This window comes from Dromiciops gliroides, chromosome X, assembly GCF_019393635.1.
Source record: "Dromiciops gliroides isolate mDroGli1 chromosome X, mDroGli1.pri, whole genome shotgun sequence".
In the NCBI taxonomy this organism is placed as follows: domain Eukaryota; kingdom Metazoa; phylum Chordata; class Mammalia; order Microbiotheria; family Microbiotheriidae; genus Dromiciops; species Dromiciops gliroides.
This window is the reverse complement of record NC_057867.1, coordinates 2,772,468-2,799,876: the sequence shown is the minus strand read 5'-3', so window position 1 is coordinate 2,799,876 and position 27,409 is coordinate 2,772,468. Positions and strand designations below refer to the sequence as shown.

Sequence of the window (27,409 nt, the reverse complement as noted above, 5' to 3'; positions counted from 1 at the left end):
ACATAATATAGATAGATATATAGAGAGGGATATAGATAGCTAGATAAAGAGATAGAGGATAGAGATAGGAAAGACACACAGATAAGATAGTTAAGAAAGACACAGATGGTGGAGATAGATAAGAAAGATGATAGAGATAGAGATGAGCTAGAGATAGAGGACAGATTATATACAGGTATGGAGATATATAGATGATAGAGATAACTAGATAAGAGAGAGAATTAAGAGATAGAGATGAGATGGAGATAAGATGATAGAGATAGATATGTAGAGAGATGTAGAGATGAGATAGTGATATAAATACATAAGAAATACAGAGATAGATGAAAGATGGAGCTAGAGGATAGAGATAGATGAGATAGAGGTGATGGAAATATATGATGGCTGATAGATAATCGAGATTAAGAGAGGTAGAAACAGCAATATCTAGAGAGATAGATGACAGAGAAAGAGATAAGAGAAATATAGATCTAGGGAGATGAGATAGAGATAGCTATATAGAGATAAATATGGACACAGATAGATATCTAGAGATGGTAGAGATATAGTTATATATAAAGGAGCTGGAAACAGATGATAGATATAGAGAGATGATAGAGATACATATAGATAAGAGATAGAGAAATGATAGATACGTAGCTCTCCATATAGATGAGATAGAGACAGATCTGGATAAGATATAGAGAGAGATAGCTATCTATATTTGAATACATACTTACGTATATATTTGATTTCGTTGCTCAATTTAATTCTGAGAGGAGTATTAGTCTAAAGCTTTTTATAATTCATCTAGCTTTTCTTTCCAGAACTTCCATGTGGTATGCCCAAATATTGTTCTTTTTTCATTCTCTATGGTGACCCCTCCCCCCCCCACCTAGGTTTTATAGAACACCAGAATAGACTGTGTCCAGTGCAGGGTCAGGAATAACCCTCAATGTTATTAGCAACCCTTATCCCTTTTTTGCTTCACAAGTCACCACTTCTTCGTTCTTCCCACATCTGTGAAAGAAACACGCCAGCTGAAGCATTTGAAACAAACTCAGCTTTTCCCAAGAAGGTCTCTGAGCCACACAATTCATTGCCAACTATTGTTTATTAAAAAATATACGTCTCCTTGGAAGGAACAGTGGTAAACCAACTAGTGTCAAGGTTACTTTTAGTCTTTGCCTTTCGTCTCTGGGAGGGAGTGAGCTCTGTCCAGAAAATTCAGTTTAGGTCACAGCGAGGAAGCCCCTCCCTTCCCTGGCCCTAGTGCAGTGCCCAGGCAAAGCTGCTTTTCCTTTTCCCTGGCGCCCCAGCTTTGGACAGCTAGTCTATGTTGCTGGTAGAATTACAGTTTAATAGGTTTCCAAAGTTTGGCTAGGAGTTCCTGTCTTAAGTACTGGGGTAGGGGAGTATTTTACAGTGCTCCAGCTGCCGTGGGCCAGGAAAGTAAGTGGGTGCAGTGCACCAGCTCTGGGGCCCAGACACTCCCACGTTCTTCCCTGTATCACCAGTCCACAGTGGGTAAGAGTGAGACATGGCAAGGTTACCTACCTTTGCCAGGCACGTGGCCTTCAGGGGGAGAAGAGGGATAGAGCCCTGTCTGTGCTTTTTGTTTTGCTCTGGTCAGGCCTATCAGGAAAGGGCTTCTGCTGCTGTTGCTGCCGTTGCCGGCATTTGTGGGCATATGCCCTGGGGAAAAGCAGGGATGTTTGATTTCTCACTATTACACATAAGTAGCTCCGCAACTCCAATGTGCCCAATTTGAATCTACTTTCCTCCCAAAGTAAGCTAACCAGCTGCTGGTGAGGTGGAATAAAGGCAGCTGGAGAGAGCACTCAGTTAGTGGAGTGCGGAACCTTTCAGCTCCTAAGTACAGAAGGGAAAGAACAGCTCCCTGTTCTGGTATCGGCTCTCTCACCCCCAGCATCCTATGGGAGCTCTCTGTGGCCTTGGCAGCTAAATATTGGGCCTGGCCTTCGAATGACCAGGTCTGAGCTACTTAGAAAAACCCTCACGACATCATACAACGAGATGCTCAGTTAGCAAAGGTGACATCCGAAATCATGAAAAGGCGGACACACGGCAAGTAGCACAATGTGGTTTTGGTTTTAGAGCAGCTTAAAACAAACGAAAGGAAACCTCCATGCAAACAAGTCCGGTGGGGTGGCAGACACTGTGCAATGTACTAGGGAGGCTGACCCCACCCCCTGCCTGTGGAAAACAGACAGCAAACAAAGCTCAGCTCTCAGGAGGATGGATGAGCAGATGTGGCATCCACCACATTTCGTACCATTTTCTATCACTTTCCTGCCACTTTGGTGGCAGAAAGTTCAAAGATCCTTCAGTACCATCAGTAAAGTCCCTAAAGGCTTTTCTAGTCCAGCTGTGTGTGTGTGTGTGTGCGTGTGTGTGTACGTACATATATATATATATATATAGGTGTATCATATATATATATATATATCATAATTTCTATATATTTTATATAAATTACATATACATATAAATAAGATGCTTTCAGTTGCCATTTACATCGCACTGTTCAGAGCTTCAAGACAGTGACACAGATGTAGGAGAAATGCCCTGGGAGCTCGTTGTCATGTGCAGCCCATTTCAAAGTCCAGGTTTTCTGTCCTGAGTCTATTGACAATCCATCAGCCTTCTTCTCTGCTGCTCGGTTTGTAAAGAAAAAACAATGACTGATGGAGTGGCGCCTGAGCTGCTCCGAGGAAGGTCCATGCAGGAATGGGCACAGTCACGTGATGAGCGAGATGACATCATCCCAACAAAAAGAAACAGGACTAGAAAACTCAATTTTGCAACAGATCTAAAAAAGGGGACGGGAACAGTAGTCATTTGTTCTCCCCGGAGGGACAGGAAGGAGGAGGAAGGAGGGGGCTTGGGGTTCTGCTCACAAGAAAATGGTTTGGGGGAAGGGTGGGGAGGAGGCATGGGGAGGTGATGGTCTTCAGAGTTTTTCAGGGGATGGGACCCAAATGTAGTGCCCAGACTGGTCCTCGATAATTTGTTTGATTTTGTTATAAATTTCTTCCAGTGAGTCACCCTGTACAATGGCTAAAGAGAAGAGAACAGTTATCACTGTGTCCCATATTGGGACACAACCTCCCCCACTTCCCAAGGATAGTCTGCAAGTGAGGCTGGGGATTGACTGAAAGGGGGTGGGAGGGTTTCTTCACCATCTTTGTGACATCGTGCCCATAAACCTCTTCCTTCTTAGAATAATGTTTTTAAATAATTGAAGGAAATGCTCAATTTCAGTTAGAGGTTAGTGAAAATCAAGATGGAATCTTTTTTATATCCAAGGGCAGCATTTGACCCCATACTCTAGAGGCCCCACCCAGGGCCTCAGTTATTTTGTGGCCAACAGGTTGTGACCCTGATTTGACAGCCTTGAAGAGAGCCCTAAAATGATCCCCGTGGATGGCTAATGGGTTTGAGCATCAGAGGAAACAAACTTTTCAACCCAAAGCTTGGTTCCTTTGATTAGCAAGTCGTCTCACCTGTGAAGTACTCGCCAAACTCCTGCTCAAGTTTCATGGCCTTGTCAAAGATCTTGTTTGCTTGTTCATACGTCTGTCTTCGGTTCATTTCCCTGTCAGACAGGTACGCTTTATATTTCACAGCAGAAGAAAAGGGAAGTCTAGCCTTTCTCCCCCCCCCCCCCGCCCCCAATCTAAGACCACTTACACAAGGGCTTCCACAGACTTGGGCTTGATAAAAACAGCAACAGGGTAAAGTTGGGCTTGCTGGAGCCGCTTGATAGCATTGCCAGACACATCTAAGATGCAGTGCTTCCCCTGGGGGAGAAATGGGACAATGGGGAGCTGTGAACCTTTGCCAAGGACCCTGGGCTAAGATTAGCCCTTGGACCCCAACCTTGAGGAAGAAGAAAAATCAAATCGACAGCTGAGCTGCTGTGGCCAGAGGTGGTAATAAGCCTCCCCGGTAACAATCTAGACCTAGTGAGGAACCAGAAAATGATTCTTCAAGTAAGTCCTCCTCTTTTGTGCATGTGTAACCCTTGCCCTATTTGTGTCTGTCTCATTCCCAGTGTCCCCCTCTGCCTTGCTGCCATCAGCACTGGCCCCATAAACAGGCACTTAAGTCCAACCAATATTTCTGTTTCCTGACAACAAGAGTCTTGAGCTCTCTCCCTCAAATTTCCGGGTGAGAGAGAGGCCAGAAGTAGCCTTTGTCAAAGCAGAGCCAAGTGGGCCTCTCTCACCCTCTCTGCCACTGCTCGCACTGACTGGATGCTGGTGCCATAGAGATTGTCATTGAACTGTCCCGCTTCTATGAATTTGTTTTCCTGGATGTCCTTTTCCATCTGCTCCCGGGACACCACAAAGTGATAGTCTTGACCGTCCACCTCATTTTCTCTTCGAGGCCGAGTGGTATCTACAAGAGGAACACCAATTTAGGACAGGCTGGCTGGCCCCTAGAGCCTATAGTCTTACACCCTCATTTGAAGAGGAGGAAATGAGGCCCAGAGAGAAGAAAGGGTTTTGACTTCAAACCCACGGCTCTTCCCACTACACCAACAGGACACAACCCAGTTTAGGCTCTGGAGTCCCAAGTGATGGATAGTCCAAAACTGTCCTGGGCTCTTACTTACGTGGTACACAGGATCCAAATTTATGTGGGAACTCAGAAATCAGGTCATCATTGACTCGGTCCTTCATGGGGCCCAGGATGATCACTGGCCTTGCATAGTGAACTAGAGAGAATGCAGATACACAAGATAAGTGCCTTGTCAGGAGGGCTCCCCGCCCAAACTAGGGTCAATCATGATTCAGAACAGAGTGAACTGAACTCTAAGATCTACTTCCAGGCCTAGCAAAGCCCCTTTTCTCAGGGGAGGCTTGAGGTGGCAGGAGTACCTCTACAACGGGCTCAGCAGTTGAACAAGGTCCCAAGAACTGAAGAAGAGGTGGTGCTGAACGGCTGTGAAAGGGAAGATGAGACCCAGAGCGCTCTCTCCACGAGCCCCACTCAGACCAACCTTTCTTATCGTGAGCAGTGAGGGGCATGAAAGGCCAAGGCAGAATGGCCTTTGCCAAATAATGGTGCAAAGTAGTGCTTCCTGCTCCCCTGGGCCCTTCCTTCAGCTCCCCACTAGGGCTACCATGCACAAAGGGCTTACTTTCTTGCCGTGTCACTGGCTCATAGGATAAAATTGTGTCCTCCTGTCCTTCTGTAACAAAAAGGAAAGATGATTAGTTGTATTTAGTAACTGCCTCCCAACTGGGACCAGAAAACGACTTTGGGGATCAAAGGCATCTGAAGCAGTGATTCCTGTCTTTTCTGGAAACAGTGACCAGCCGGGCTCCTGCGGAGATGGGAAGCTCTTCCCAAGTGTGTGGACCTAATCCCTCACTGCAGAAGAGAGGAACTGAGGCAGCTGTGGCACCCTCACCTCCTTGGGTCACAACCTCCCCATACTTTGGGGCCAGAAGGCCACAATGCAGGCTCCTGCTCTGGTACCCTCCTCCACGGTAGTCCTCCCTATACTTCCATGCAATGGGGATATTGTGCTCAAGTCCCCTGGATCACCGCTGGCTGGTTTGTGTGTCAGGAGGAGGATGGCTTCTCCCTAGCCTCCAAAGGCCCAGGCCTTACACCTCTACCTCCCTCCAAGGAGGCTGAGTTGTAAAGAGAACCACCCACTATGGAGAGAAAATCTAGGGCCACATCTCCTTGAGAAGCAATTCCGGGCAAAGTTGTGATTGTTCCTTCCCTTTGAAACCAGAACTGGGTAGCGCCCCCTTTTGCTTAAGCTTCTTGAAGTTCCTAAGGGATGGTTTCAAATGCCTGCTGCTCTGTCTACAGGAAGTGTTTAAGAAACGTTTGCTGAATGGAATTCATTTGAGACCTCAATGTGTCACCAACATCAACCTACCACATGGCCCCAGCTGCCAACCATGGACGCCCAACGAGTCTGCCTGGCTCGCACTCAAACCCCTTCCTAACCCTAACCCCCACAAGGGGAATTGGCCACAGCATCTCCAAGATTTCAAATGGGAGCGCTCAGGGTCACACCTATCTGACCAGAAGCAATAGCCATGCACCAGAGGAGTGAGAATGGTTAGAATGGCAGATGAAGCCACGAGACATGGGAAAGACACACACTTACTGGAACTGCTTTCGCTGTCACTGGTGTTGGATGTCACGCCCTCTGCAAGCCAACAAGAAAGAGACTCCAATTCAGAACATGCCATTGAGAGGTTGGTCACAAAACTCAAGTGCTCTGGGAGACAAGACGCTGAGGTGGGAGCAAAGGCAGCTTGGAGAGAGGGAGGGGAGGAATAGACGGGGCCTCTGGAGGCAAGAGCCAAGGAGAATACCATCGTCTAATTACTGAGCATGGCTTCCAGACATTTTCTTTCTAACACAAATCTGTGAGGGCTGGACAGAGAGCTGGAGAGAGGGAGAGCGAGCCAGGACGCTTGCTTCCCTGAGCCCTGGTTCAGAAGGGTTCCGGCCCAAGACTACTTGAAAGTTTCTTCCCTCTGGCTTTTTGTCACCCCGCTCCTGCAGTGCTAACAGTCTAAATAAATGCTGATAGGATCCTTGGCAGGAGGGGAGGGGAAGGGAGGGGGAAGAGTATAATCTTTGTCTCCCACCACAAGACAGATGAACATGTTATGTATGACATGAATGGACAAACAGGGACACTCAGTGGACTGGGCAGCTTGGGGTGTAAGAGATGAAAGCTAGAGCAGAGAAGCCAGAAATCAGTTTTAATTTGGTACAAACACCCTTGTCTCCCCTTCCACCAGTGTGCGCACATGAAGATGAGACACAAACAGACCAAAGAAAGAGGCTGGGCAAACAGCTTGTTGCAGCCAAGACAACACTGTTCTGTGGAATGCTGTGGCCTCCCCCGCCAACTCCCTCAAAGTGCTGCCCTGGTAGAGCCCATGGTCCCAAGGACATGACATGGGAAGTTTTCAGTAAGTGGACCCACTCGGTTTGTCTGCTTCTGCCCCCTATTTCCTGACTGATCTCAGCAAACACCACTGGCACTGCCACCTGGTCATCCCATCACTTGCTCTTTGCATTCCTACTCTAGGACTGCTTTCCACAATTGAGAGGTCATTACCTTCCCAAGAGCCAACACCCCAAACAGCTGGTCCTCAGATGCTGCCAGGGTCCACACACATATACATGCGCGCGCACACACACACACACACACACACACACCCATCGCAGTTTGGCACAGTCACTGTATGGTACAAACCCTTTAGGGCTCTCTGTCCACTGGTGTCTAGGCAATCAATGAGTGCTCTTTCCCCCCAAGCTAATAACTGCTCTGCCCTGGAAGAATACATTCCACCAACTAGCATCAAGGCTCCTGAGCATGAGAGGAAGAAGCTGGGTCTTGACCACTAGACAGAGTTCTTGACCCTCACTCACTTCTAAGACTCCCACCTGGGGCTCAGAATGGTGGCCTGTTGTTAGGGCCCTGTTGTGTCCAGGACCATTGGCACCTTCTCTAGAGACAGCAGTTGTACAGACAATTTTCCCACCCCCACCCCCGCCCCTGTGCTTCATGCCACCAGAAATGGAAAGTGAATAGGGTGTAAGTTTGACTTACTCAGATTCTTTGCTCCATAATAATCGTCACTTAACCCAGGGAAGTCCTGATTTCACAGACAGCAAGGAAATAAAAAGAGAAAGGAGGAAGAGATTGGAGAGAGAAGAGAGGGAGGGGGAGGAAGAATACAGAAGCCAGTGAGCATTAGTGCCGGGTGTCCTGAACCATGCCAAGAGCAGAAACAGCATCTCTGGGGTCAAGAGAGAGATCTGGCTTCTCACTTGCAAATTCACTGCTAGAGGACCAACGGCCAGAAGAAAAGCTCTTCTGCTGGGCCCTGGCCAGCGGCACCTTGGAAGCCTTGGGCAGGTCTCTGAAAGCTCAGGGGAACAGGCAGAACGACCATTACACCCGGGAGCAAGCACCTAGCAGTGACGCGTTCTGGCCAAAGCCATCTTTCGAGTCTTTCCACCACTTTGCAAATGACCTCCAATGGCTGCCTTATGATGGATGGGGCCCAAAGGATAAGCCCAGCCCCTAAAGAGTAGGCACCGGGCAGCTCCCAAAGTCCTCCTGCTAAGGAAGGGCTCTGAACACACAGACGCATGGCAATCTTGCCAGGCTGGGCTCCGTACTCGCTGAACAACTCTGCAGAATGGGAGCCATGTTAGAGCAGGATTCTGGCCAAGATCTTCCCCTACAATTTTGGGGCTCTGCTGTCCCAGAGAGCGCTCCAAATTTCAAAACACAGGAATGGAAACACGTAACTTCTATCTAGAGTGGTGTACCTTTGTCCCCACAGGTCAAGGCCACGTCCCCTAACAGCAGCTCCTCATACAAACCACAAGAGCGCATCATATTGGTGTGGGAAAGAACTGCCCCTAAGCATCAGTCACAAAAGCTGCAATCTCTTGCCTATTCCCATAAGCCAGGAGAGCCCCACTGGGCCAGTCTGACTTAGGGTTTCAGGTTAGGGTTAGCACAATCTCCTCCTGAGGTGTGCCACACAACAGGCTTTAAACAGCAGCCCCGGCCTATTTGAGCCTGGTTCGGGGCCTCTTCTTACAGCCCCTAATTTGTTGCTCTTTATTGGAACAGATGGGTAACATTTCCCCTTAATGTCAGCTAAAGAAACAAGAAAGTGCCATAAAAAAGACGTCCCCTGACCTCACCAGAGAAGGGTCATGTGCACACTCTGAGTATATGTGGAATTCTGGCTGGTGGCAGGGGAGGCAGAGGACCTGGCCTCAAGCCCAGCTCTGTGACCCTGAGTCTCTTCCTCAGTAAAAGGAGGATAAATGGAGTAGATGAGACATCTCTATAGAAAAACAAGGTAGTCCTGGATGAGAGAGGGAAGAAAGGACGAGGGGAAGAAGCTGGGGGAACAAGTGACTCTTCTCCATTTAGCACACTTTACAATGTGGTCGCTGCAGACAGAACCCAGTGCTTCAGAGCCCTTGCCATTCACCTTGTCGAGGAGCCAGCTGACCACCCCGCACACAGGCACCTACCCCTGGCCTTCTCCGGTCTTCTTAAAAAAGGAAGGAGGGAAAGAAAAGAAGACACCAGCGTGCTAGATGGTTTGCTCTCCCTACTCAGCTGCTACTTACGTTCCTGGCCGTTGTTTTCCTGGGTCACGTTCTCTTTGCTCTTGTAAAATGGAAACTTTCGAGAGAGGCGAAAACTCTTTTTACGTTTCGTTTTGATCGACTGTGAAAGAACATGAAGATGGCGGGGAAGGACAGAAAAAAAAACAGAACAATGGATTTTAAAGCATGCAAGGAAAATTAAAATGAAGACAACGAGGAGTTGGGTCAAGGACAATTTCTCACACATGGATTCTAGGAGATCAATGAAGACTGATGGAAGAGAAGACTTATGTGTTCAAGGGATGGATGGGAAGAGGTTCCAGCTCCCTAGTCCAAACTCCCAGCACTCACTGGTGCTTCCTACAGAACAAAGGTGGCCTCCTCCTGGGCTGCTGCTCTAAAGTGCCACTTACAGAGATGGAGGCAGCTCCTCCAGGCCCTTCCTCTCCTGCTCCGGGAGTTCTCTGCTCTGTGAAGCTTGGAGGAGAAAAGGGGTGAACGGAGAGGGCCCCTCATGCCTCATTTGATCATTTTGATCAGCTCGCTGCCGAGGCCCTTGCACCAGGGAGGAGTGGTGTGTCCTGGGAACCGCCTCTGTCCAGGAACCCTGAAAGACTGGGAGCTGCTGAAGCTTCTTGTCCCTAACTTTTTAGTCAGCCCACAGGCATCCTGGCTTCTAGGCTGTTGCAACACCAAGAACCATCTGCCCAGGCTGAAGGAAGGCGAACAATCCACGTTGGCCTTGGCCACTCCAACCCATTCTTTGCCTTTCTGGAAGATCAGCCAGTGCCGTTCCAAGGGCAGAGGTGGCCACCTTAGAGGCATGCCCCTGTTCTCCCACGCCTCAGACAAGACTCGGCACCACACTTACCCTGTTAGCCTCAATCATCCCTGTCCTGGCGTGGAACTTCACAGTTTTTAATCTGGCTCGTTCCTTCTTTTCCACCCTGTTTGGAGGTCAGAGAGAAGTCCTGGTTATTGCCTGGCATGCCTGCATTTAGAGGTGTCTCAGATTCTTGTCAATTATGTGTGGCCTCTCCTAAAGGTGCTCTGTGCCCAAAGGAAGCTGAGATGGAGCATAGGGACAATCTGGGCTGGAACAAAGTCCAAAGCATACTACTGAAGTCCTGGATTTTATCCCAACCCTAAAGAAAGACAGGGGCTCCTCACATACATAGCGTCCTATTATACTCACCTCTTCTTGCTAGGGATCACACCAATTTGTTCACTCTCTCCATGCGGGGTGACCAGCCTGGCCTGCCACCACTCATCATCAGAAGCATTAATGACATGCAGAATGTCACCATAAGAGAAGCTGAGCCCCTGGCTTGGAAGACAGCTGTCCCGGGTCCGGTCATAATCAAACAAAGCCCTGGAAGACACAGTGAGAGAAGAAAAACTCCCTTACCTGATGAGCAGCAACTACCCATCATGTTCAAGAGCCACACAAAAGGCATTGGGAGGGAACCTCTGTCCTCTTTGCAGTCTCGTCATCAGAGGAGTCACTTCACCTAGCAGCCCCTTCCCCTGGGCTGTGCCCAGGCATTTCCATAAATACCCTAGGAAAGAAGGGAAAAGCAGCCCTCCTTTTGTGTGAACTTCTCGTTAAGGCTAAGATCTCACCTCTCCTGGGAGCTGTGTGCTTTGCACCCAAACAGTTACCCCAAACTTACAATGTGTGAGGCCTTGTGACAGTCACTGTAGCACAAAACATAGTCCCTGCCCTCAAAGAGCTTGTAATCTAGTTTGGGGTAAAACAAGGCTTATCCATAAAAGTGAGGAAGCATTGTCGAGACAGTGTCAGAGGATGCAAAAGCAGAGGATGAGGTAGAGGTGAGTGCAACTTGGAACTCAGAACTCATCTTTGAAGGAGATAGAAGATTCTGAACCAATATAGTTGGTGCCCTAAAGTGCCCCTTTTAGCAGAGACTGTGATACAGCCTACATTACTCAGACTTTATTTGTTTTGGTTTTTTGCAGGGCAGTGAGGGTTAAGTGACTTGCCCAGGGTCACACAGCTAGTGTCAAGTATCTGAGGCCGGATTTGAACTCAGGTCCTCCTGAATCCAGGGCCAGTGCTTTATCCACTGTGCCACCTAGCTGCCCCTATTACTCAGAGTTTACCTGAAGAGTCCCCATCCCCTATCCAACACTTGTTTTTGACATTGCAGATAACAGAGAAGGGAAAGCAGGAAAAAACATACTGTGTGTTCAGGAACAAAAAGCAGACCATTCAAACTCGAAGTCAATGGCTCCCACAGGAGAGACATGTGAAAGCAATCAATCCACATGCATTTATCAAGCACTTAATCAGGTGTCCGGCATTAATGGCCTCTGCCCTCAAGGAGACCACACACACACACACACACACACACACACACACACACACACACCAAACAGAAAGATAAAGCATGCCAGCTGGTGGGGGAGGGCTCAGGAAAGGCTTCCTGAAGTAAGTCAGATTTGAGCTGAGTCTGAAGGAATCCAGCGATTCTAACAGGTAGAGGTGAGAACCTTCCATGTATGGGGAACAACCAGTGCAAAGAGATGGGGGGAGGGAGAGTGAAGAAGGGCCTTGAATGCCAAACAGAAGACTTCACTTTGGATAAGAGAGTTCAGAAAGTAAAGATAATATTGAAGATGTTGATTTTCAGAAGTTCAAAGGACGTCCACTTCCAGATGTCTGAAAAGGATGGCCATCGACCTATCCATGAGCAACTGATATTTTTTTCCAATTACTTAGATCTGATTTGATTTGTGTGAAAAGTGTTTTGTAATTGTGTTCATAGAGTTCCTGGGTTTGTCTTGGCAGGTAGGCTGCCAAGTATTTTACACTGTCTACTGTTACTTTAAATGGAATTTCTCTTTCTATCTCTTGCTGCTGAGCAGCTGGCAATCGAGGGACCAGAACTCAGGAGAGAGACTGAGGCTGGATAGAAAGATCTAGGAAATCCTTTGCATAGAGATAATAATGGAACTCATGGAAGCTGATGAGATCACCAAGTGAGAGAGTGATAAAAAAAGAGACTCATGGTTAAGTGGGCTTGGATGAAAATCTAGCAATGGAGAATGAATAGGAGCGTCACAAAAAGATATAGAAGAGGAAATACCCCAAAAGACCTCATCATTGACTGTCAAAAGCTGCAGAGAAGTCAGGAAGGAGTAGTGACAAAGGGATTTCACAAATAAGAGATCACTGAGAACTTTGGAGAGAGCAGTTTTTTGTTTTTTTTTGGCAGGGCAATGAGGGTTAAGTGACTTGCCCAAGGTCACGCAGATAGTGTCAAGTGTCTGAGGTCAGATTTGAATTCAGGTCCTCCTGAATCTAGGGCTGGTACTTTATCCACTGCATCACCTACCTGCCCTCGGAGAGAGCAGTTTTTCTGGAATGATGAGGTCAGAAGCCAGACTGTAGAAGGTTGACAGAGGAAGTGGAAGAACAGAGCACAGGCAGCTTTTTCAAGGACTTTGGATGAAAAGGGAAAGAGAAAGGATAAGCTGACAAGCTAGTGAGGAGGGTAAGATCCAGTTAAGGCTGGAGAAGAATGGAACATGTTTGTAATTAGCAGAGAAAGCACCAGTAGATAGAGAGAGACTGAAGATTAGACAGTGGGGGTGATCTGCTGAAGACAGGAAGACATGGGACTGTGAGCACATGGAGAGTGACTGGCTTGAACAAGGAAAGGTGGCTGCCTCTTCATTGGAGACTGAAATGAAAGAGGAAATCATGGGGAGATGAAATCAGAAGTACGTGAAAGAAAAAGTAGAGAATGGCTTCTTTTTCCTTGCAGAATAACCTCTACTTTTTCAGTGAAGTATGAGGTGAGGTGCCTGGCAGAAAGGGTGAGGGGAGGAGTTGCTGTGGGACACCTGAGGAGAAAACAGATTTCGAACAGCCACTGTGTTGAATAGTATGATAGAAAGCCATTTGGGGAATAATTGAAAAATAAATTAATTGTTAAAAATTTATAATGGGGAGGGTACCTCTGAGCCATGTGCTTTATGCCAATCTCCCCATGAAAGTCCAAGGATTTCTTTCATGGTTTCCCTCCCCCTACCCTTCCCTTCCCTTGCTCCTAAATAAACTACCACCTTATTCTAACTAAAAAAAAAAAATTTTGTAATGGACCTGGTCCATATGGTCCATGAGCAGGGCTGAAGAATGTGAAGGTGGGAGTAATCCAGGGTTCGAGTGTGGCAGCAAGGAAGCTTCATTCTTGAAGAACTCTATGTGGTGTGACCATGGAAGATAGGGTGGCACAACTGGTGTGGTCACAGGCGTTGCCTATGTTTCCCAGAACAAAGGTCCATGAGGTTTTAAAGGCGAGTGTGACTGACTGTGTGCGCATGTACGTGCATGAGCATGCACAGAAAGACAAGATAGGACGGTGACAACAGCCAACGGTCAGAAACGCCACACGGCAGAGACTGGAGATCTATTTCTTTGAAAGTTCTTCAGCTTGATAACTTAGATCTCCAAAATTATAAGCCAATTAGGAACACTGTCTCACTACCCTGAGAAAAGCCCTTAAGACACAGAAGCAGCACAGACGAGGCTTGATGGCAGGGCTGTTCTCACTTGGCAGTGCTAGTGCTGCCACATGTACAGGGAGGGAAGAAATAAGGGGGAGGAGGGAGGAAGGAAGGAAGATAGCAACAACTCCCACTTTTTCCAGTGCGATACAAATGTCAGCATGGCCTAGGGCTGCATTTGGCGCAAGATGACAAGGAGATGGGCTGATGTGGGCAGCCCAATGACCCAATTATCTAGGGTAACCTTTTTTTTTTTTAATCTGTGTTTAAAATTTGGCGTCATAATCACAGTAACTAAGAGTCTACACAGGGATGGAGAGGAGTGAGTGTTTGAACACGATGGCCATTTCCATGACAAACCCAACAGAATTCCAAGAGTGGGAGTTTCCTGTTGAGTTAGGTTTCTCTGAAACTTATTTCTAGAAAAAACCCATCAGCATTAACTCTCATTCAAGCAATTTAATATGGAAAAAAATACAAAAGCCAATCCTTTGCCACCATCTAGAACAGGACTTCTTAATCTTTTCCCACTCACAGCCCCCTTTTTGCCAATGAAATTTTTTTTTCTAATCTTTTTTTGGAGGCGGCATTTGGGATTAAGTGAAGTCACTTGGGCAAGTGCCCAAGGCCGCATAGCTAGCAAGTATCTGAAGCCAGATCTGAACTCGGGTCTTCCTGACTCCAGGGGTGATGCTCTAGCCACTGTACCACCTAGCTGCCCCTTGCCCAAGAAATTTTTACGTAACCTCAGGTATATTGGTATAGAAAATAGGTCTACATAACCTTCTGTTGCCCAATCTGTCATGACTCCCATATGGGATTGTGGCCCACAGTTTAAGAAGCTTTGATCTAGAAAACAATTTAATACAACAAACCAAAAAAATTAAGCACCTACTACATGCAAAGGGGATAGCTAGGTGGCACAGTGGATAGAGTACCGGCCCTGGAGTCAGGAGGACCTGAGTTCAAATCCGGCCTCAGACATTTAACACTTACTAGCTGTGTGACCCTGGGCAAGTCACTTAACCCCAATTGCCTCACCAAAAAAAAAAAAAAAATTAAGCACCTAGTACATGCAAGGGGGCAGCTAGGTGGCACAGTGGATAGTGTGCTGGGCCTGCAGTCAGGGAAACCTGAGTTTAAATCTAGCCTCAGACACTTACTAACTGTGTGACCATGGGCAAGTCACTTCGTCCCATTTACCTCAGTTTCTTCATCTGTAAAAAGAGCTGGAGAAGGAAAGGGCAAGCTACTCTAGTATCTTTGCCAAGAAAACCTCAAATGGGGTCACGAAGGGTTAAGACATGACTGAACAACAATCACAACAGTTTGGCACTTGAGCTAGAAAACAAATGAAGGATCTCAAAAGCTTGTAGTCTACTGTGAAGATACAACACATCCACAGGTAAGTAAACACAAGGTTAACTGAGGAGGAAGAGCAAATCACAAAGGGCTTCCCAGAAGGGGCAGCTACATTGGCCCTAAAAGGAAGCAAAGATTCTGGGAGGTGAAAATAAGCCAGGAGTAAGGGAGACATGGCTAGAAATTGAGTCGCTTGACAAAGATCAGGTGGTTCAAATGACCTGAGTTCACTATGACACACTGACCCAGAAAGCCAAGGCAACCTTGGGCTGTCACTGCTAGGACTGAGGGGGCAACACTGCTGCCCCAGCTGGCACACTTGCTTCTCGATGCTGGACACTGAGAGGCTGGAAATCAGGATCAGGAAGAACCTCAAATACATGATGCCACATAAAGATGGATTTGAGGAACCCGGGATCGTCAGACGTGAAGCCTGGGGGTGGGCCAGGTGGTGAGTGAGTAGTCTGTCTCAGGGTGGGGTGTGAGCTCCCTCAGCAACAGAAGCTGGAAGACCATGCATTGGGGATGCCATGGAGAGGAGTCTTTTTTCAGAGGTGGGCTGGACCAAATGGTGGCCTCCGAGGTCCCTGCCCACGTGCTGTACTATGCCCAGAGGTGACAGATGGAACATTGGATTCAGCTGGGATCAGGCAGTTGTTAATTCCACTCGGCAAGCATCCATGGAGTCCTTACTACATACTAGGCTACTTTCAGTAAAGAGTCAGGGAGACATACTGGCTAAGACACCATCCGTGCCCTCCCAGAGCTCCCATTCTCACAGTACTGGTAGCAATACGATTATTCCAGGGTACTTCCGCCAGGGGGTGGTAGAGGAAGAGCCAGCCCTAGCACGAGCCCTGTGGTACAAAGGAGGAAGCACAGGCTCACAGAGGTTGACCCACCCAGGTCCACTAAGACAGAAACACTGAGGCAGACTTTGAGCCCTGAGCTTCCTGATGACTAGGGCAGAGCAAAAGAACAAAAAGCACAACTTTTTGAGAAATCAGAAAAGCCTTCCTGGAGGTGGCCTTGAAACCCAAGGAAGATTGCAAAAGGCAGAAATTGGGTCCAAATGGGCAATAACGAGGGCCCTGAGATCTTGCTCTATGCTGGGAGGTTGGTCCCCCTCTGGAAGGCACCACAAAGCAATGGTCAAAATTATTGGATTATTTTCAAGAACAACTCCCACATAAAGCTACTTATTTTGACCCAAACAAAGTTTGAATCCAAGTGAACAATAATGAGACCACCAGATAACATTGCCAACTTGTGGGCAGTGGGCCTGGGGTGATGGGTCGCCAATCCTTCCCTTGCCTTCTGCTGTGCCTGACGGCTAGTTTGGGTACCTTGTCTCCTCCCAGTCTCAGAACTGACTCAGGGAACTGGAGAAAAGGGCTGGGCAGGAAGCATTTAGGCTGTACAGTGTATCCTCCTTTGGGTGGGGCCAGAGCCCATTCCCCCTCCCCTGGACATGAAGGCCTGCCACTCAGTGCCCAGGTGCTGATGTTCTCCAGGTTTCTCTGGTGGCCTCCCATCCCCATCACGGGTGAAGGAAGTTCCCAAGGTTGGGTTAAGGAATCATGAGTTGCTGGACAGCTGAGACTGCTGCTTGGAGGAGAGCAACAGTCCCATCCCTTTCCCCAACTCCTGTCCCCAGCATTTAGCACATCCTAGCTTCCAAATGGGAACTCAATTTCCCATATTCCCCACCCCCAGTCCACCCCGGCCACTTTCTGTGGAACTTACAAAATGAAAGTTGGGTTAGGTCCCCAAATCTATGGCTTACGACAGGGAATGAAACGGACTTATGATTTTCATGATTTTGTTATTTTATCCTTAAGATGTGTTATAACAAAATAGTCAAAAATGATTTGGTTTCAGAAAAAGTGTGGGGAGCCATGACAATTTTTTAAAATTTTACAAATTTGATAATGTAGAAACTGTTCCCCAGTAAGAAATGGTTGAAGGAACAAGGTGACAATAAAGAAAAGCCTGGGGTTGGAGGAGACAGGTTAGCCATCTTCAAGTTATTTTGATTTTTCTGCTGGGCCCCCAAGGACAGAAGAACTAGGAGCAAGTGGGGAGGACAGAAGGGAGCTGCTGAGGCTCCTGGCTGGGGCTGCTGGTTGGGGAGCTGTCCCTCAAGCCTGGACTGCTCTCTCTCCACACCCCTGCCTCAGCTCACGTTAAGTCTTTCCTAATTGTCATGGATACATACCTATCTGCGAATATGGGCCATCTTCCAAGAAACTGTCAAGGAAAACTGCCCTGATATTCTAGAACCAGAGGATAAAATAGAAATGGAAAGAATTCACTGATCAACTCCTGAAAGAGATCCCAAAAGGAAAACTCCTAGGGATATTATAGCCAAATTCCAGAGCTCCAGGTCAAGGAGAAAATACTGCAAGCAGCCAGAAGGAAGCAATTCAAGTACCATGGAGCCACAGTCAGGATTACACAAGATTTAGCAGCTTCCACATTAAAGGATCAGAAGGCTTGGAGTATGATATTCCACAGGGCAAATGAACTGGGATTACAACCAAGAATCACCTACCCAGCAAAAATGCCCATTTGATGAAAAAGAAGACTTTCAGGCATTCTTGATGAAAAGACCAGAACTGAATAGAAAATCTGACGTTCAAACGCAAGATTCGAGGGAATCATAAAAAGGTAAATGGGAAAAGAAAATCACAGGGATTTTAAAAGGTTAAACTGTTTACATCTCTAAATGGGAAGATAATACTTGTAACTCATAAGAACTTTCTCATTAGAACCACTGGAAGGAGTATATATAGACAGAGGGCACAGGTGGGAGTTGAATATGAAGGGATAATATCTAAAATAAAATTAAGGGGTAAGAGAGGAATGCAGTGGGAGAAAGGGAAAGGAGAGGTAGAATTGGGTAAATTATCTCGCATAAAAGAAGCAAGAAAAAGCTTATACAGTTGGGAAGATGGGGAAGGTGAGGGGGAGTGAACTTTATTCTCATCAGAATTGGCTCAGAAAGAATAACGTACACACTCAATTGGGTATAGAAATTTCTTATTCTGGAGGAAAGTAAGAGGAGAAGGGGATAAGGGGGGAGTGTGATAGAAGGGAGGGCAGACTGGGGGAAGGGGTACTCAAAAGCAAAACACTTAAGGAGGGACAGGGTGAAAGAGAGAATAGAATAAATGGTGGGGAGGGAACAGGATAGAGAAATACAGTTAGCAATAGTTAACTGTGAAAAAAAATTTTGAAGCAAATTTCTCTGATAAAGGCATCATTTCTCAAACATATAGAGAACTGAGTAAAATTTATAAAAATAAGTCATGACCCAAGTGATAACTTATCAAAAGATATGAAGTTTTCAGATGAAGTAATCAAAGCTATCTACAGCTATATGAAAAAATACTCTCACTATTAGAGAAAATGCAAATCAAAACAATTCTGGGTACTACCTCATACCTATTAGATTGGCTAATAGAAGAGGACAATGACAAATGCTGGGGGGGTGTGTGGGAAAAGTGAGACATTAATGCACTGTTGGTGGAGTTGTAAACTGATTCATTCTGTAGAGCAATTTGGAACTATGCCCAAAGGCCTATAAAACCATGCATACTCTTTGACCTAGCAACACCACTACTAGGTCTGTATCCAAAAAGAGATAAAAAACAAAAAGGAAAAAGTACAAAAAGAATAGGTACAAAAATAATTATAGCACTTTTTATTTTCTTTTTTAAAAAATTTATTTTCTTGGGGCAGCTAGGTGGTGCAGTGGATGGAGCACCAGCCCTGGATTCAAGAGGACCTGAGTTCAAATCCAGCCTCAAACGCTTGATATTTACTAGTTGTGTGACCCTGGGCAAGTCACTTAATCCCAATTGCCTCACCAAAAAAAAATTATTTTCTTATTAATTTTTTCTAATTACATATAAAGATATTTTTCAATATTCCTTTTTTGTAAGATTTAGAATTCCAAATTTTTCTCCCACCCTCCCTTCCTTCCCCCCTCCCGAGGCCAGCAAGCAATCTGATATAGGTTATACGTTACAATCATGTTAACCATATTTCCACATTAGTCATGTTGTAAGAGAAGAAGCAGAACAAAAGGGAAAAAATTACAAGAATAAACAACAACAAAGCAACAACAAAAATGAAAACAGTATGCTTCCATTTGCATTCAGACTGCTTGATTATTTTTCTAAATGTCAAGAGCATTTTCCATCGTGAGTCTTTTGGCATTGTCTTGGATCACAGTATTGCTGAGAAGAATTAAGTATATCACAGTTTATCATTACAAAATGTTGATGATACTGTGTCCAATGTTCTCTTGGTTCTGCTCATTTCACTCAGCATCAGTCCACTTAAGTCTTTCCAGGTTTTTCTGAAATCCATCTGTTTATCATTTCTTACAGCACAATAGTATTCCATTACATTCAATATGCCACAACTTGTTCAGGCATTCCCCTATTGCTGGGCATTCCCTCAATTTCCAATTCTTTGCTACCACAGAAAGAGCAGCTATAAATATTTGTGTACATGTGGGTCCTTTTCCTTTTTTATGATCTCTTTGGGATATAGGCCTAGTAGTGGTATTGCTGGGTCAAAGGGTATACATGCCTTTGGGGCATGGTTCCAAGTTGCTCTCCAGAATGGTTGGATCAGTTCACAATTCCACCAACAATGCATTAGTGTTCCAATTTTTCCACATCTTTTCCTTCTGTAAAAATTGTTTCCCATCTTTCTGCTTACCTTCTAATCTTTTTTGTATTGGTTTTGTTTGTGCAAAATCTTTTAATTTAATTTCGCCAAAATGATCCATTTTGCATTTCATAATGTTCTCTATCTCATCTTTGGTCATTAATTCTTCCCCTCTCCATAGATCTGACAAATAAACTATTCCTTCCTTTTCTAATTTGCCTATTGTATCACCCTTTATGTCTAGATCTTGTACCCATTTTGACTTTGGTGTATGTTGTAAGATGTTGGTCTATGCCTAGTTTCTGCCATACTACTTCCTAGTTTTCCCAGCAGTTTTTGTCATATAGTGAGTTCTTATCCCAGATGCTAGAGTCTTTGGGTTTATCGAACAGGAGATTGCTATATTCACTTAGTGCTGAGTTTTGTGTGCCTAACCTATTCCACTGATCCACCACTCTATTTCCTAGCCAAATACTTCCAAATAGTCTTGATGGTTGCTGTTTTAGAATATAGTTTCAGATCTGGTACAGCTAGTCATTTTTTTTTCATTAATTCCCTTGATATTCTTGACCTTTTGTTCTTCCAGATGAATTTTGTTATTATTTTTTTAGCTCTATGAAATAATTTTTGGTAGTTTTGTATAGCACTGAGTAAATAATTTAGGTAGAATTGTAATTTTTATTATATTAGCACAGCCTTACCCACAAGCAATTGGTATTTTTCCATTTGTTTAGATCTGATTTTATTTGTGTGAAAAGTGTTTTGTAATTGTGTTCTTGGATTTGCCTTGGCAGGTAAGACTCCCAAGTATTTTATATTGTCTACTGTTACTTTAAATGGAATTTCTCTTTCTATCTCTTGCTGCTGGATTTTGTTGGTCATATATAGAAATGCTCATGATTTATGTGGGTTTATTTTATATCCTGCAACTTTGCTAAAGTTGTTAATTGTTTCAAGTAATTTTTTAGTTGATTCTCTAAGTATATCATCTGCAAAGAGTGATAGTTTTGTTTCTTCCTTGCCTATTCTAATTCCTTCAATTTATTTTTCTTCTCTTATTGCCAAGGCTAACATTTGTAGTACAATATAGAATAATAGTGGTGATAATGGACATCCTTGTTTCACCCTGATCTTATTGAGAATGCCTCTAACCTATCCCCATTACATCTAATGCTTGCTGGTGCTTTAAGACAGATACTGTTGGGGCAGCTAGGTGGTACAGTGGATAAAGCACCAGCCCTGGATTCAGGAGGACCTGAGTTCAAATCCCACCTCAGACACTTAACACTTACTATCTGTGTGACCCTGGGCAGCAAAAATCCCAAAACAAACAAAACAAAGATAGATACTGTTTATCAATTTAAGGAAAGCTCCATTTACTACTATACTCTCTAGTGTTTTAATAGGAATGGGAGCTGTATTTAGTCAAAAGCTTTCTCTGCATCTATTGAGATAATCATATGATTTTGGTTAGACTGATGTGGTCGATTATGCTGATAGTTTTCCTAATATTGAACCAGTCCTGCATTCCTGGTATAAATCCCACCTGGTCACAGTGTATTACTCTGGTGATATATTGCTGTGATCTCTTTGCTATTATTCTATTTAGAATTTTTGCATCCATATTCATTAGAGAGATTGGTCTATAATTTTCTTTCTCTATTTTTGTTCTTCCTGGTTTAGGTATCAGCACTGTATTTGTCCCATAAAAAGAATTTGGTAGGATTCCTTCCTCACTTAACTTCTCTAATAATCTGGATGCTGTACCATTTGGTGCATATCTGTTTAGCACTGATAGTATTCATTCTCTCTGGTACCTCTGAGCAATATGCAGTTTCCTTCCTTATCTCTATCAGCTTTTTCTGGTAGCAAAGAACTGGCAATTGAGGGGATGCCAATCAATTAAGGAATAACCATTCAAATTCTGGTATGTGATTATGATGGAATACTGTGGTGCTATAAAAAATGGTAAGCAGGATTGTCTCAGAAAAACCTGCCAAGACTTACCTGAGCTGATCCAAAGCGATCAGCTGTGCACGACTTAGCTATTCTCAGCAATACAATGATCCAAGACAACTCTGAAGGACGTATGATGAAGAATGCTATCCATCCCCAGAGAAAGAACCAATGGTGTCTGGATACAGATTGAAGCTATTTTTTTTTACTTTATTTTTCTTGAGGGTTTTTTGGAGGGTCTTTTCTTTCACAACATGAGTAATACGGAAATGTTTTGCATGACTATACACACACACACACACACACACACACACACCCTATATCAAATTGCTTGCCTTCTCAAAGGGAGGGGGGGCAGATAAAGGAAGAGAATTTGGAACTCAAAGTTTAAAAAATGGATGTTAAAAATAGTTTTTTACTTGTAATTGGAGAAAAATAAAATACTAAATAAAGAAAAAAACTTTAGAAAATAAGAAGAAAAGAAACTGAAAATTATAAAGAAATGATGATAGTGGGGGTTTCCAGAACTGAAAGAACCCAATGAGATAGCTGGTAGCACAGTAGAGTTAAGAAGTCCTGTGTTCAAATTCAGTCTCAGATACTTCCAAACTGTGTGACCCTGGGTAAGTCACTTAAGCTCTATCGGTTTTAGTTTCCTCAACCATAAAATGGGGATAATAACAGTACTGACTTCCCAGGGTTGTTGTGAGAATCAAATGAAAAAATATTTATAATATGCTAGCATAGTGCCTAGCACACAGTAGGTGTTATGTAGAGCTGGAAGGGACTAAAATCAATCAACAACCATTTAAGTGCCTACTGTGTTCCAGGCACTGAGCTAAGCACTGGGAATAACAAAGAGAATAGTGAAAGCCCCTCCCTTCCTGGAGCTCACACTCAAACAAAGGAGACAACATAGACTTTCTGTAAAATGAATGTGAATAAGGTGCTTTGGGAAGGAAGAGAGCCTTCTTCATGTAGCAGCCAAGTCTTGAAGGATACCCAGAATTCTCTGAGGCAGGTGTGCATTCCCGTCATGGGTGACAGGGCCCAGTTCAGTCTCCTCAGTGTACAGTGGAGGAAATGGCCCCAGAGGGGAAGGGCTTTGCTCAAGGTTATGTCAAGGGGCTTCCCATCCAGGGCCTCTGGCACCAAATTCAGTGCCCTTTTCACTTGAGGGAATCGCTCACCAAATCCTCTCCCTGGAAGCATTCCCTAGTTTACCTGGCACTGAGTCTTTGGGAACCTGCCTGCCTGACCGGTTTTCTTGGGTTCCAGTATTCCTGGTCCCTGAGAAACCTTGTTCACTCAGCCAACTGTTCCAAATTTCCCCTGATCTTTGACATCTAGCCCTCAAAACTTTTGCATGGCATCAATGATCCTAATTTAGCACCTACTATGTACAGAACACTGCTGGGGGGAATAAAGCACAGAAAAGGAGAAAGTCCTAGTCCCTGATCTCATGGAGTTTACAATTTAGTGGCTATGACATAGATACAAGATACAAATAACTCTGAGGTTCTGATGGGGGTGGGGTGGGGCAGGAGGAATGGAAGTAATTGTAATAATCGAAGCAAGAGGTGAGGAGTGTCTGAACCAGGACGGTGTCTGTGTGAGTGCAGAGGCAGAATCCACAATGCAAATGGAAGATGAGAGTGGAGAGTTGAGGATGACTGAGGCTGTGAATGTGTCTACAAAACTGGAAGGATGGGGCAGCTAGGTGACACAGTGGATAGAGCACTGGCCCTGGAGTCAGAAGGACCTGAGTTCAAATCTGGCCTCAGACCCGTGACACTTACTAGCTGTGTGACCCTGGGCAAGTCACTTAACCCCAAGTGCCTCACCAAAAACAAAACCAAAAAACTGGAAGGATGGGACTGCCCTAGAGAAAAATAAGGAGGGTCAGGATTTGGGGGGTGGGGGAGGAACAGTGAGAAGACAAGCTCCATTTTGGACACGCTGAGTCTGAGATGCTTATGAGCATGTCAACAAAACAGAAATTCCAAACAGTTGGAAATGTCTACTAGGCAGCTGGTGATTTAAAACTGGTGCTCAGCAGAGACTAAAGAGACAAGCTCAGGGGGATGGGGAAGACGGAGGAGATCAGAACACACCACAGCGTACCAGGCTAGTAGGGAGGGCCTGCCAAAAAGCCGCTATGTACCACTGGTTCCCACCCAACAGTTTTACCACCTTCCCTCCAATGACAGCTGGAATGGAAGACGTAACTTTCTCCCTTTGCCTATGAACAGTGCTCCAAAGAGAAAAGCTCCCTTCAAAGATGAAGGGTCTAGCTACCTCTGGGCCTACACTGCCCGGCTGCCTACCACGAAGAAGGATGCAGTGATTGCAAAGTACTCACTGATTCCAGCCTCCCCAGCCAATTCTGAGGACCAGTGCCAGGGCCCAGTCTTGAGTTCTGAGGCTGGGCCAAAGGTGTCCCTTGAAGGGGATCCAGAATGCAGCTAAGACTACTTTGTTCCTTGATTTCCTTCTAATCTAAGCTGCAGGCCTAGATGGACAATTATGGGGAGAGGGATGAGAGAGGGAGAGGAGCTTAAGGACTGGGCTCCCCAAAGAGAAAAGCAGAAGAAATTTAAGTTGCCCAGAGATGCCCTGAAGGAAATGAACACTCTGTGGGGACCAGCCTCCTCTCAGGGTCACAGAAGAAGAGAATCGCACAGCACAAGCAGCCCCCAGAGATGGAGGATGAGAGATTCCTCTCATGCCAAGTCCTGACACTTGTCTGGCTTTAAAACCCTATCTGATCATCCAACCAAATTCTCTGGTATCAAAGCACTTTTGTATTTCCTTCTGTCTAGTGCCACATAATCTAGCAACAAGTTGGACCAAGGGAGAGTGCCTGCCATTGGCTACTACATGCCTAAGCACAGGTCAGCACAGTGCCTGGCCCGGGGCAGCTAAAGGTGGAGGAGCAAACCGCCTCATGACAGAAAGCTTCTCTAACAAATATTTTTGGAAATAAGTCCCCAGGGCTCCCAACAATGACCAGGCCTTCCATCTGCTGCTCTGTTCCCTCAAGGGTCCAGAGAGGAAGAAGTCGGAAAAGCCCATGTGACAAGGTGATTTTCCCAGCTCTGGTCCTCCACCTGGGTGCAGGGCCGTGCCATGGGAGCTCCAAGAGATGCTCTGGGGAGGTGCTGGGGCCTGGCTGCCACACAGCACTTCATTGCATGTGGGCTTCCCTGGTCTTCAAGGCAAGATGACCCTGTCCTCTGGCCCTCCCAGCTTTTAGACTCTTTACCTTCAAGTGTGTTCACCCCCAAGAATCTGAACCTGGCCCTGGGAGAAGGCAGGAGCAGTCTGAAAACCAAGCTTCATTTTCCTGTTGGCGAAATGGTTTCATTTATTAGAGTATTTAAGGGTTTGGCTTTGCTGGTCACCAATGCTGCCCAGGGATGGGGTCCTGCCTGAGAAGAGCCATTGAGAGGGGAGATTCAGAAGCACCGAGAGACTGAACACCAGCAAAGGGACAGGACCGGGCTGGGGGTGGGTACAGAGCAGAGGCCAGGGCAGAGAAGGGCAATGTATTGGAAGAAGCAGGCAGTAAGGAGAGAGCAGAAAGGGGTTTGGGGCAGCTCTGCACCTGGCCCATCCAACCCTGGCCAGGGCCTGCCTGGGACCACCGCCAGAGAAGCATGCTGCCTCGTTCTGAACAACGTCCTCCGTGGTCCATAAGAAGATGTCAGTGTGGCATCGAGAGAGCCACAAAGGCAATCGATGAGTAAAGGTCAGAATGGAGACTTTAGGCCATCAATTGTCCTAGGAAGGAAAAGCTGTGGAGAAGCGGGGGTGGGGACCATGGGGAGGCTTCCCCCACTCCCACTCCAGTGCCACATCTTTGGGGGCAGCCACGGAATGATCCAGACCAAGGACAAGAGGCATCTCCTCTGGGGGATAGGCTTAAGCTTTCATCCTCATTCCTTTCTATCAGGTCCCCAAGACAGGAACAAGGATTCCGGCCGAGAAAAGCAGGTTTTATTTCAACTCCCAAGCCTAGCCATGCTACCCTCCAGGGCCAGACTCCCCATGCCTCTCTTTTCCCTTCAAGCAGGAAGTGGATTTCAGGCTTAGGCAGAGAAAGGGAGAGGGGGAGGGAGAGGGAGAGAAGGAGAGGTGCTATTAACACACAGGGAGACCAGCTAAAAGATCTCTTCGGGCAAGAAGAGGAGGGTTTCTGGGAGCCTTTCTGGCCAAAGAGGCTGGCTCCCTTCTGTGGGGTCAGGAACATATTGAAAGAAGAAAAATAAATCTAGCAACATGAAAAGAACAGCAATTACCATTTTCATTGTGTTGCCTTTGTCATCCTGCACCCCAAGGACAGAAGAGTTGTCTTATCGCTAGGCAACTAGCAAATAGTCCTCCCCTTCCCCAAACAGGTGACAAAGTCTGGCCAAAGCTCGGCTCAGAGCTGGAACAGCCCCACCCTGCCTCCAATGGACAAGACGCGAGGTCCCCAAACTACTCCAGAACCCAGAAAGTCTCCTGGGACGGAGATCACTACACCAAGGGCACCAAGGAACCACGTCTGTTTGGATAATCAGGCGGCCAGATGGAAGCAGAGTAGACAAGCTTTCCCAGTTTGCACCTCTTACCGGACATAGAGAGATCTCTTCTCACTGGTCCGAAGGGAGCCAGATCCGGAGCTCATGCTGCTGTTCATCATTTGTTCCCGCAAGTCGTGGATTTTGGATTCAAAGCGACTGTATTCTGGGGGGAGGAGTGAGAAAAGAATAATTACCCCAAGGTGCCAAGTGTTGGATAATCGAAATTCCAGGGACACCCAATAAATAAACTGAAAGCAGCTTTCACCAGCCCTGTTGGTCTTTGCTTGGTAGCCAGAACCCGTCTTACCTGGGGAGATAGAAATTTCTCCACCCCAATAGGAGAAAACCAATAAGAGGAAAGAATGTGCTTGAAAAAACAGGCAACATTTGGACAACCTGAGCTAAAGAAGGCCTTTAGTGGCCTTGAAATCTGATCCTTGAACAAACAAACAACTGGAGGGAGGTTCTAGTTTCCTCTTTACAGCAACAAAAACAGATGGTAGAACAGACTCCCCCCACCCATTTCAAGCAGCAGATGGCCTGAACACAAAGTGGTGGTCTGAGGAAAGGCCAAGGCCTCCACCTCAATCCAGGGAACAAAAGCAAAGAAGACGGGTTTCAACTTTAATGACCAAACTCATTCAACTCACTAAGACACAGGTCACCACTTCCCTAGCCCCAATATCGCATCTGTGTATCTGTTCACAAAGTTCTTGTCCCGTTGCCCATCAGGAAACACCGAAGAGCCCCTCATTTCTCTTATTAAAGCCAAAAGAAAGCTATTTGATGTAAGCCATGGCGAGGGAACGGTGATTATCACAACGGGATTTGTCATGAAATTTTTACAATTATCAATTTTCCCTAGTGCACTTACATGGAATTCATTTTTAATGAAAATTCCCTTCTCAGAAACACACCTACTATGTGAAACAAGGTGATTTGTATAACCCAGATGGATGGAAATGAGAGAAAATGAGCCAACTGGCACTCCAGTCTGCTTTTCAGAATGAAAGTCCTTGTTTCCGAATGAAGCAGGAAGACCCTGCCAGGGCCAATTCTACAAAAGCACGTCAGATGCCACAGAGGGTTGGCACTTGGCACCCCCTTCTTGTCTGGAGGGTCATACAGGCAGAAAACCAAACACCTGTTCCAACACGTGACACTCCTCCTTTCCT

General features: G+C 45.9%; 1 protein-coding gene across 4 annotated transcripts in view; it reads right to left on the bottom strand.

Moving 5' to 3' along the window:
- Positions 1-1,084: 1,084 nt before the first annotated feature.
- Positions 1,085-27,409, bottom strand: part of DLG3 (discs large MAGUK scaffold protein 3) — an 82,904-nt gene continuing 56,579 nt past the window's right edge. For 2 of the 4 annotated variants that reach the window (XM_043974004.1, XM_043974007.1), the window contains 11 exons: positions 26,283-26,397; positions 10,328-10,504; positions 10,004-10,079; positions 9,154-9,253; positions 6,140-6,181; positions 5,150-5,200; positions 4,622-4,723; positions 4,232-4,404; positions 3,694-3,803; positions 3,507-3,598; positions 1,085-3,060 (listed from right to left, as the gene is read on the bottom strand). In XM_043974004.1, coding sequence (XP_043829939.1) covers positions 2,954-3,060; positions 3,507-3,598; positions 3,694-3,803; positions 4,232-4,404; positions 4,622-4,723; positions 5,150-5,200; positions 6,140-6,181; positions 9,154-9,253; positions 10,004-10,079; positions 10,328-10,504; positions 26,283-26,397 — 1,145 coding nt within the window. In that variant the 3' untranslated portion in view covers positions 1,085-2,953. Of the gene's footprint in view, positions 3,061-3,506; positions 3,599-3,693; positions 3,804-4,231; positions 4,405-4,621; positions 4,724-5,149; positions 5,201-6,139; positions 6,182-7,603; positions 7,650-9,153; positions 9,254-10,003; positions 10,080-10,327; positions 10,505-26,282; positions 26,398-27,409 lie in introns of all 4 variants that reach the window. The other 2 variants (XM_043974005.1, XM_043974006.1) reach the window with 2 other exon arrangements.